The 11,366-nt window shown below is 37.2% G+C and overlaps 2 protein-coding genes across 2 annotated transcripts; both read right to left on the bottom strand.

The window, feature by feature from the left end:
* Window positions 1-4,455: 4,455 nt before the first annotated feature.
* Window positions 4,456-5,243, bottom strand: LOC137744383 (uncharacterized). The gene is made up of 2 exons (XM_068484212.1): window positions 4,908-5,243; window positions 4,456-4,830 (listed from the first exon to the last, which is right to left on the bottom strand). Exons 1-2 carry the CDS (start codon window positions 5,241-5,243, stop codon window positions 4,456-4,458), a joined length of 711 nt encoding a protein of 236 aa, XP_068340313.1.
* A 305-nt stretch (window positions 5,244-5,548) lies between these two features.
* Window positions 5,549-6,898, bottom strand: LOC137744382 (uncharacterized). Its single transcript, XM_068484211.1, has 3 exons — window positions 6,437-6,898; window positions 6,262-6,360; window positions 5,549-5,891 (listed from the first exon to the last, which is right to left on the bottom strand). Exons 1-3 carry the CDS (start codon window positions 6,896-6,898, stop codon window positions 5,592-5,594), a joined length of 861 nt encoding a protein of 286 aa, XP_068340312.1. The 3' UTR covers window positions 5,549-5,591.
* Between the last annotated feature and the right edge of the window lie 4,468 nt (window positions 6,899-11,366).

The raw sequence follows: 11,366 nt of genomic DNA, 5'->3' as shown, positions 1-11,366 counted from the left end.
GTATATGTTTTACGCGACGATATTTTCATAGCGCATGGTGGGTCAAAAAAAGGAGGTAAAGGAGAACAAATTTGGCGCTAAAATTTCAAATGCATAGGTGTTGCGCGACAAATGGTTCATCGCGGAAGAGTATGACATTTTAAGTCAGTTTCCTAGATGCAGAGAGGCAGAAACTACAAATTCATTGCAGCTTTACCTCTCTTCCCTTAGCTCACTGTCTCTCCTCTCCCTTAGCTCGATTACTAGCTCTCATTCTCTTGCTCTTCATCACCTATATCATTTGGTAAGCGAATTTGTTTTGAATATGTTTTTGGAAATTACACAATGAAACTAACAAAATTATATTTGTTGTGTGTAGGTGTTTTTTTTTTTTTAAACGACTATAGGCGAGGAATGAATTAGGAGGTATATTTTCTTCAACTATTTTGTTAATCTTAATTGTAGTTTATTTTTTATTTTTTTAGCATTACTGAGATATAATTTATTTGTATGCAAACATTTTTGTACAGCTTGTACAAAAATTGTTTCTGTTGTACAAACTTAAGTTAACTTCGTACGTTATTTTCATGAAAACTTAGTTTCCCATTTGAGAATTAGTTGGATTTTGCGCATGAATGCAAAAGCATGACTGTGGTCCAATTAATTCTTGAATTGTCCTATTTTTTGGACAGTTTGGGATTGCATAGTTATGCGTCGTAGTTTGTGGTTCACTGATTAGATTTCGATAAGGAGAAATTTGGTAGCATGTTTGTGCATTCTTCAAGTGCTGCATATGTATTTAGTATATATGTGCTACACTTGAAGAACTACAGGGATATGCTGCCAAATTATTTTGACATCAAAATCTAATCTGATAAAGCCGTAAAATATGACACGTAGCTGTGCATTCTTGAATAAGATAAGACTTTTACCGGAGGCATAAGGTGACATGTTATAATTGAAATGTTTGTAACCATTGTGATTTTTTTATTTTTTTTTGTTAGCAGGTGATATGGATAGACAGTAGATACAAAATCCTAACAGATGTGCAAACGAATATCTGGATGGAATAAATCAGTTTATTGGTTTCGCAATGGCACATAACCAGGGTTCACCTCTAATTCGATGTCCGTGTAGGAACTGTAATAATTCAATGGTTGAGAATTATGAAAATATTTGATACCATTTAGAAAGACATGGTACGATGGAGACGTATACCACTTCGAATCATCATGGGGAACAATCTTCACATGTGACCCCATTAGTTAAGGCAGTTGAATCTTATGTTGATCCAAACGAACAAATTAGGGATATCCTAGATGATGCTTTTCCAAATGCCTCGACCAATTTTAATTAGGAAGGGGAAGATGACATCCCTTTAAGCATGGATAGTGAAGCATTTAAAAATTATGAAAAACTATTAAAAAATGCCAAAGAAGAATAAAATTGTCCTTGAGGATTTCAATACCGACAGCTATTGTGTAGTTGATGCATGGAAAAATAAAATTTTGTATGTCCAACTAGTGCTTTGATTATTTTTTGGGCATTTTCAAGAGGATGCTTCTCAAGGACAATTGTTTGCCTCAAGATCACAAAAGTGCGAAGAAGGTGTTGAATGATACGGGATTAGGCGCTAGATAATCGCCCTATACGCTAAAAGTCAAGGGTTTAAAATGACAGCTCAAAACATAATGATGAAAATTCCACAAAAAAGTTGTGCGTTATCTTCCAATAAAGCCTAGGCTTCAACATTTGTATATATCGACGCATACTGCTAGCAACATGAGATGGCATAAGGACAGACAAGTGGATGACGATTTGATGAAGCATCATGTTGATGGTCAGGCATGGAAAAAGTTTGATCATTTGTACCTCAAATTTGCGCGAGAGGCACAAAACGTAAAATTGGGGCTGGCCACAGACAGATTTAATCCGTTCAGCGTAGTATACGAAAACCATAACACTTGGCCAATCTTCACAATTCCATACAATTTGCCGCCTTTTAAATGCATGAAGAAAGAATAGATGATGATAACTATGTTGATAACCGAGGATCCGAGCAAGTCTATCGATGTTTATTTGCAACCGTTGGTCAATGAGCTGAAAGATTTGTGGGAAAACGGAGATCCAACATACGATAAATCAATTGGGCAGATGTTCACCTTGTGAGCAGCAGTGATGTGGACTATTAACAATTTTTCCGCGTATGCTATGATGTTCGGGTGGAGTACTAAGTGTTATTTGGCATGCCTAATTTGCAAGGAGGACACAATGTCGTCTTGGCATGCCGGGAAAGTTTGTTACCTAGGGCATCGTAGATGGTTGCTGTGAGACCACAAGTGGCGTCAGAACAAGACATCATTCTTCCAACACACGATGTTCCGATGGACGGTCCCGATCACAGAATCACTAGAATTCTCAGAAAAATGATCCAGCGATGATCCTTTTCCGTTTTATATGGTCAACATTTTCTGGTTAAGGACAACCTTTTAAATCTTGGGCAAGTCTATGGCTTCGTGTTATGATATTTCTACTAGCGAGGCTTTTTTATCCACAATTGTCTTCGGCAAAAGTTTTATCTTGACGAATCTGTCGCATCAATTAAAAATGATCATGTGGCAGGTATGTGGATAATTACTTCAATTGAATTCAATTTAGTTTTTATTAATTAAATATATAAAAATTAATCAAACCTTACAGACACAGTTAATTAGAAATAATATCACGTCCCAAATTCATTTATTTATTTATATGTAATGAAAGCAGCATGACACATCCCGACTCGAAATATCTACTAGGACTCCGAATCGAGCTGTGCTGACCGACACCCGGAGGGTGACAAAGCCATAAAGTATAGTGATGTGGAAAATGTGAATAAATTTAAACCTGAAAGTGCCTAAAGAAAAAGTGCGCTGTGAGTGGGGATGTACCCATTTCACACACGACGTCATAGCCACCTATACTGAGATTTGCCCAGAATCCTCATTGATACGAACTTTCAGCAGCTAAAACCTGGAGGTACAAAAAATAAGGGTGAGTGGGCCTGAAAATAAAGTTTTAATAAAAACCCTTTGAAAACGTTATAACCCCTCACTGTAAAACCCATATAATTTCCCAGAAAATAATAATACATATGTATATAGAAATCAGGCTTGAGAGCAATGAAAACCAAAGTATGTGCCATGTCAAGTATCTCAATAATAAATATGTAAGCCAAGTGCTGTGAATCAATATAAAATGATATGTCAGCCGGAGTCACCTAACGTGACCTATACGACTGAACTTATAGCTCATTAACCAATTCCTGCACACTAGTTGGAACCACCTAATGTGGTATGTACAACAGGGCTGGGTGTAAATAAGTACGCTCAAGTGCTACGATCACGTGAAGGTTGTGCGAATAATCGCAGGTCACCTACAAGTCAGAACCACCTAATGTGGTCTGTACGATAGGGCTGTGCACTAAACTTGGATCCAAGGTGAACGTGTGGTGCGGGAAGGTAGCGTTTGGTACGCAGACGGGACGGGACGGGACGGGACTGGACGGGACGGAATGGATGTTCTGTGTGATGTTTGGTACGCGCAGGACGGAATAGGACGGTTGTTCCGTCCCGCGTTTGGTAACACATGGACGGAACGGAATCAAAAGATTAAAATGACTAAAATACTCATTTTTCGTCTGTTGTTTGGTACAATTTTATGCGCGGAACGGGACAAGACTCATTTTTTTTAATTTTTTTATATTTTTTATAAGTTGTTCAAATTTGAACACTATTATCCATTATTTGTTTTTCTTGGTCCAAATGTTAATAGATATATGTTGTGTTCCACATGCAAATCCCTTTAAAATTTGTAATTTTTCCCGTTTTCTACACCTCCATTCAAATTTTCAGCACAAACCCATCAAATTTTATTATGCAAATTGCAAAACCCACACCCCAATTCAATTTTTAGTCCCTAATTTTGGTCCTTTCAATTGTGGGTTGTTGTTGTTTAGGAAGTTCAGGTTCTACAAACATTAGAATTGGCCTTGTTTAGAAGGACACCCCTCTAAATATTCCCCATTGCAGGAACAAGGCAAACCACACAAGAGCACATGAGAAATGTTGAAAAATATATAAGTTTAATGATCATGCATATCGTAAACGTTTTAGGGTTTAAACATTTAGAACTTAACCAAAGAAAATGAAATATGCATAACTTAAACATGAAATATCCGAAATCAAACATTTGTCTTGACTTAAAAAACAAATAATGTCTTGCTAAAGCAATAATGAAAACACTAGAAGTTGATAAAGTTCCTCATACTAAAACCACAAATACTAAAACTCCAAATGCTCAAAGGCTCTCCATAAACACTTTAATGAAATCTGGCTTCTGTGAGTCATCCAAGGTGGTCCAAATACCCATTAGATCGGTATCTTTCACTAACTTCATTGAAATTCTTAGCACCTGATCGTATGGAAGACCCATGGCCTAAAGCTCAGAAGGTAGTCTAGCTTTTGCTTCTCTAAAAGTAAAACTTTCACCTAATTTCTTCATTTCAGTAACAGCTTTATTCCAACCTTCACTGATAACAGATACAATATTTGCATCACCATCATTCCTACTCATCTTCCTCTTCCTAACAGGTTGAGAAGCACTAGATGTAGCAACAAAAGGACATGGGGTGGGTGAAAGTGGAGGCATCTCGGAAGTCTCACAATCCTCACTTTCCAAACCCATATTTTCGATTGCATCTGCTGCTGATTCAGCCATACTACCCGTGGCTTGGTCTCTCCCAAACACCGTACATAACCGTGGATACAACGGGAATGGCTTATTTGGTTTGCAAGATGCATTAGGATGTTTCTACAATAACCCAAAGAAATCAAGGTTAAAACTTTCAAAGCAACTAATTGATAAAGAATAAGGAAAAAAAAATTTACCTTCACCCACTCCTGTAGTATTTCGTCACTATCCACAATAACACATTTTTTCTCATCATCCCAACCAAATCCAGATGTATTCATCATGTCATATGCAGACGAATACTTTTCTTTCAGACGCTTCAATTTGTTTTGTATATGTTTCGGCTCTATATTAATGCCAGGAATCTGTTCCCTCATCTTGGAGGCAACCGTTACAAAAGTATCAGCCTTAAAACTGCCGGTCTCACACCTAACACCATCAGCAACCATCTCCTCGAGGATGGTAAGTAGTACATCCTCCTCATGATCAATCCAATTACGTGAGGTGGCCATATAATCTATCAAAGAAGCCATATATTACATAAGTAACACAAATAAACATAGATATAATGAATAGAAAACCACATTCATGTGTTGTTGTTTCCATTGAAATCTTTAAATTAGAAACACAATCAAATGACAATGACTAAATTTATATTAGTTGTACTAACTACGCCCTAATTTTAAAATTTATTAAAATTTAGTAACACAAATAAACATATCAAAGAAGCCATAACATCCATATAACTCCCAATTACCACATTACAATAACAAACATCTCAATAGTCTTGATGTTACGAATTTTCAAGCCAATTACAACAACTACATTGAGTCCACATCTCAATAAAAGACAATTACAACAACTACCATGTCAACCAATTTTCAAGCCCTCATTCCTCTCCACTCATCATAAATTTCTCTTGCAAGATCATCCCTCCATTGAGTCCATATCTGGCTTGACTCAACGGTTTCAATGTAGGCTAATACTTCTGGTAAATCTTCCCCTATAGGTAATTCATCAAATGCAAGCCTTGCATTTTCCTCAGGATCAACTGCCATATATATTCTGATAAAATTATAAAGTAAACTACATGCGGTGATCATTCGTCCCTGAATCTTGATTGGATAGTGGGAAGGACTTCGTAAGATAGCCCAACGTCGTTTGAGGAGGCCAAAACATCTCTCAATGACATTCCTAGCACGTGAGTGTTTCATATTAAAATATTCTTCATGATTCCTAGGTGCACGTGAATTGTCTTCCCACTCTTGCAAATGGTATCTAGTGCCTCTATACAGTGCCAGAAAACCCTCACCATTCGTATATCCGGAATCAACCAAATAGTATGTACCTATATTAGTTGATAATAAATTTTAGTTGTTGGCCAACAAAGGTAAGGAAAAATGCTAGATGCTTGTCTATCTTACCAGTTGGGACGTTGAGGCCATTAGCTCTAGTAACAGCGTCACCAAGAACTCTCGAATCAGTAGCTGATCCCTCCCAACCGGATAACACATATACGAATTTGAGGTCGTGTGTGCATACGCCTAACACATTAGTTGATATATGACCCTTCCTTGTTCTATATCTTGGTCTATCAACATCAGGCACAGTGACCCCTATGTATGTTCCATCTAGCGCTCCTAAGCAACCCTAGACAAAAGAAAAACTTATATTAATTAGCAACTACAAATAATTATGTTATTAATGATTTTACTATGATTAGTACCTTGAAGCATTTCCATCTCGATTTCGTGCAATCCTCTGGGATAGGGGTTGGTTTTGCAAACAACACTTCTTGCAAACTGAGCAACGCACGCAATACTCTACGGACATACCGACTGATAGTTTCACTAGACCTAATGAATCTAACTTGCATTGACCTATTTTTATTGTGGTGGGCTAATATGTTAACAAAAGTAGCTACTTGCTCCTCTATTGTAACATGACCATCATCTACCAATCCACCACGAGTTTGTAGTAAATCACATAAAACTGCAAATGCATTCCTATCCATTCGTAGCTCCCACAAACAGTTAGTATCACTCAATCGCGTGATACGATTTATTTCCTCTCTCCTAACATGAAGTCTAACAAATGTCCTCTGCTCTAAACTAGCTATTTCGCGTTGTCTCCTTTGTTGTTGTCTATACCTCAACAATTGTGCATTCATAGTAAAAACTTGTGCCATTATAATCCAAACGTTCAAAAGAACAAAGAATTGAGTCTCATATTCATCCATACCTTCACATGCAAAAAAATAACACATGAATGAGTGGAGCATCAACATACGCTAAATTCATTTTAGATACTTGGACTTGGTAAAATTAAGCAAACACATACAAGAGCTTCAACACGAAAAATATGACAACAATGTCCCACACTTTTTGCAAGGGTAAGGGTCTGCTCAACAACATATCAATTTTTCTCTAACTTCAATTTATATTCACTTTTCCATCCATCTAAAGAATTATGAACACATAAAACCGATGATCATATGGAAAGGAAGAAAAAAGAAGGGAGATGGAGTGAAACCTTGAGCAATTTGAGCACGCTGCTTTTCTTTGGTTAACTCTTGATAAGCTTGTTATAGATAACAAACCTTAAGTTTTTTAGAACAAATAAGATATTGATTGCATAACAAAAAAGTTGACATGAGATTTATATTCACATATCTAGCTAAGTTATGTTTTTACATTACTTAAAGTTATTGTTTATGAGAAATCATGTTTTAGGATATGACCTTGATTTATAAAGTTTGTTAAAATAGTAAATCAAAACGCAGTAACATGTTAAATCATGTCGACGCAAACATGAAACGATTAGTCAATTCGAATGCACACGTACAAAATGTGGTACGTGATTAGACCGTTTAATATTCATAAGTATAAAATGACATGTAAATATGATATTTCATCAATAGTACAGTTGATGCAATTGAGCACTTCAGTAGTAAGGTTAGACTAATCTTCCCAAGACCAATAACAATACAGTTTATTTTTTAATTGAACATGACCAATTATAAAATCAAAGATGAAATTAGATGCAAGATTATTTGGGGCCACATATTTAAATAGGTTACCCAATAGAATTGTTACAGTGAATTATTGGTCCTTATATGTGTAATGGAAGGTCTAATTTTTTTATTCAACCATTTTCACTATGAGGCTATATTTGATGATATCCTTCTAGAGACTTGCCTCTTCTTATTTGATAGGTCCTCGTCCATAGGAATTTGACATGCTTTCAAGTATTGAGGAACTAGAACTATGAATAATTATTATTATTTTAAAAAAAATGGTGTTGCTAAGTCCACACAACCTAGCCTTTTACATCATCCTCTTTAATCACAACACTAGCTAGTGCATATCATTAGAAGTTTGATATTACTTTAAGCAATACTAGCGTCAGTCATTCATGTAGTTGTAATGATTGCAAGACTGTAAGTTGTCAATGCACTACAAATAAGCGACAATTATTTACAGATGTGTAAGCGACTAATATATTAAAGACAAGTCTATTGAAGACAATTATTATAGATGGACCAAATGTTTCTTTATGCCCTTGGCATTGGAGCCAATATGGAAATGATAGTGGCATATGCCCTTATCATATTTCAGAAAGTTTCCTTGTGATTTCATGGATATAAAGTTTGAATTATAGAGTATAATCAAGCAAGGACTCTCATCTTCAATCAATTTGGATAAGCCTTAAACTAAGGTGGTCACCAATGAAATGCAGTCAAAAATCAACAAAAGATCACACTATGTAGTCTTCCATCTTACATGCAAAGCTATAAATTAAATTAATGCCTTGAAGGCAAAGCATATAGCTAGGGTTAGTGGTTTGTTTAGGTAAATAGAGTGGATCTCTAAGAATTTTTTTTTTAAAGTGCGGTAAAGCAATGAGGGAAGCTTGATTTGGAAAAGCGCCAACTCTCCAAAATCCATCGGATCACTTCCTTAAGACCATAAACAAAGATTTTGAGCAGGTAAGAAAATCTCTTTGAAAACAAGAAGTCACACAACATGCTAATAAACCTTTAGAAATCTAATAGAACTTTGTAACATGCCGCAGGACATTGAGCAAGGCGTAACCACACCAACAGAAGTAGCAATTGATACTCTAATAAGGTCATAATAAAGAATCTGAAACCTTTCAACAAGTTCAAAGACAAGTAGCTGAACTGTGTAAACAGGTAAACTAGTAATCAGATTCATAGAAGTAATTACGTATGAACCTTTTTGAATAAAATTTCAAATTGCAGTAGTGACCCCAGGATTAGTGGGGGGCAACATCGACTAACATTAATTCACATGAAATTTAGGACTCTGGTGAAAAATTGGAGAAGAAAAGCCGAGCTGGCTTTCTTACACAATCTCTCGTACTTACACAAGAAGATCCTTCATGAACATGCATAGAGATCGAGGCTATTACTGGTTGCGCCTAGCTATCTGCATCTCCATGACCCTAGGCCTCGGTACTATCTATCATGAGCTTGGATATGTTATAGATCTATTCAAGTAAGTGAGCTATGTATACAAGGAAATTGTCCCCTTAATAGGTAGTTAACATTCGTATTCGTATGTTGCAGGCAAGAGTCTTGCTGCTAGCGTACATATCTAGTTTTCTAACTTTCATAATAAGAAGAAAATTACTGGGTAGTGGAAATGTCAACCACACAAACAGAGAACAAATAAAAACATTTGAGCAATCGAAGAAATAGAGACCGAGAGCTACACAAAAACAGATCGAACCTGGAACGAAGATGCAGAGCTGAAGATGCTGCAGAAGAGGATGAGGAGGAAGGTTCGCAGAGCTGCTACACGGAAGAGTTGCGAAGAGGAGATGTAGAGCTGCTACACAGAAGAGGACGAGGAGGAAGGTTGCGAAGGGAAGATGCAGAGGTGAAGAGGCTACACGGAAGAAGATGAGGAGGAAAGGGAAGATGCAGAAGGAGGAACACGACGGCTGAGAAAAATAGAAGATAGTTTTTAGGGTTTGTTGTGTGATTTTTTGATGTAAATTTTGAAAAATACAAGGGGCATTTTTGTCTTAAAATTTTGGAAATTTCTGTCCCACAGACATGGAACAACCCGTTCCAGGGGGGGAGGAGGGACAAAAAATCATCTAAAACTTGTTCCGTGGAACAACGCGTTCCACTCATTTTAGGCGCACCAAACGTGGGACGGAACGCCTCGTCCCACTCTGTTCCGTCCCATCCCGCGTACCAAACGCGACCGAAGTGAACATCACGTGAAGGACTGTGCCCTGGCCACGAGCGGGAGCACTAACACCGGGGTGCAGGATAATGAGCTCTACAAGCCTCTACGTATAACCATAACCAATGCAACCAATGCAACCACTAACATCATACAGTACTCACCTGAAACTTACCTGGCCTCCGCAATGTCATACAATAGTATGCATATACATACCAATGCATATAATAAAATGAAATGCAAGCATGACATGGCATTTAAAAGAATACGCTCGTTTCAAAACAGTTGTTGGAAAAATGTAAAGCATATATACATGTATATATATATATATATATATATATATATATAACCAAAAGCCCACTCACTTAGAGCCCGCGCTACAACTCCCTAGCACAAACATCAAGGCGTCACGAACGATCGGCGCCTAGAACAATTATCAAATCATGACTTAGAATGCTTATCAATAGAACATATAACTTACATATCCTATTCGGGAAGATCCATATGTCGAATTCCCGATCCGTAAGTTTCTAATATCCTCAAATATTAGATATTATAACATATCAAAGTTTAGTGACGATCCAACGGTCGGATCATCAATTGCTATAATAATCAAGTGATAGACCTTAATGGAACTAAGTTCAAATGACGGAAATTCGTCAATTGGACTTCACCAATGGAATCAGGGTATTCAAATTTAGCCTAGGAAGGTCAGGGGACATCTCGGCCCACGCACCGCCGCAGGTGGTGGACAGCCGCCCCGACTTGCCGAAAAATTCAACTATTTCTAAAAATTCTCAAACTTCACAGAAATGAATATCTCAATGAGTAGAGTAACTTTCATACTTGTGACTTAGGCCAATTTGGGCGGGAAATGTCCCAATTTCACGAAAACCCGCCGGAAACCCTATAAAGGGTATTCTTGATTCAACTCCAAACAAGCTCTGATGCCTCCAAAGTTGATTGGGCTTTGTTTCTGGGTTCATGGAGAGTCTATTAGTGGTGTTAATTGAATGGAAACAATTCAGGTTTGGTGGATCTCAACCGAGGGTCCTCACGGTACCCATGGCTCCACCAGATTTTGCTCCAAAAATTTGGAGCATTCCAGAAAATAACTAATTTACTAAAATGCCGCCGACTGTAAACGTTAATATCTCCTTCGTTATAACTCCAAATCACGATCCGTTGCGCCCACACGTCCATAGCGACGAGTACTACCGGAATACACCAAGAAAATGAACCTTACGTGACACGACACGGCAGTCAACAAAAGTCAACACTTTGTCTCAAAGTGCATTTTCATAAATTTACCTTTTTAAAATTATAAAAAATCATAATAATTGGGAACGGGTCGTTACAAGTATCTCAAAGAATCGCAATTATGAAAATCCATCACGTAAATCATGTTTCCAACAGTAAACCATGCTATACTCGGTC

Source organism: Pyrus communis, chromosome 9 (assembly GCF_963583255.1).
Source record: "Pyrus communis chromosome 9, drPyrComm1.1, whole genome shotgun sequence".
Classification (NCBI taxonomy): domain Eukaryota; kingdom Viridiplantae; phylum Streptophyta; class Magnoliopsida; order Rosales; family Rosaceae; genus Pyrus; species Pyrus communis.
Note: the sequence above shows the minus strand (reverse complement) of the source record. Positions and strands in the feature narration are given on the sequence as shown.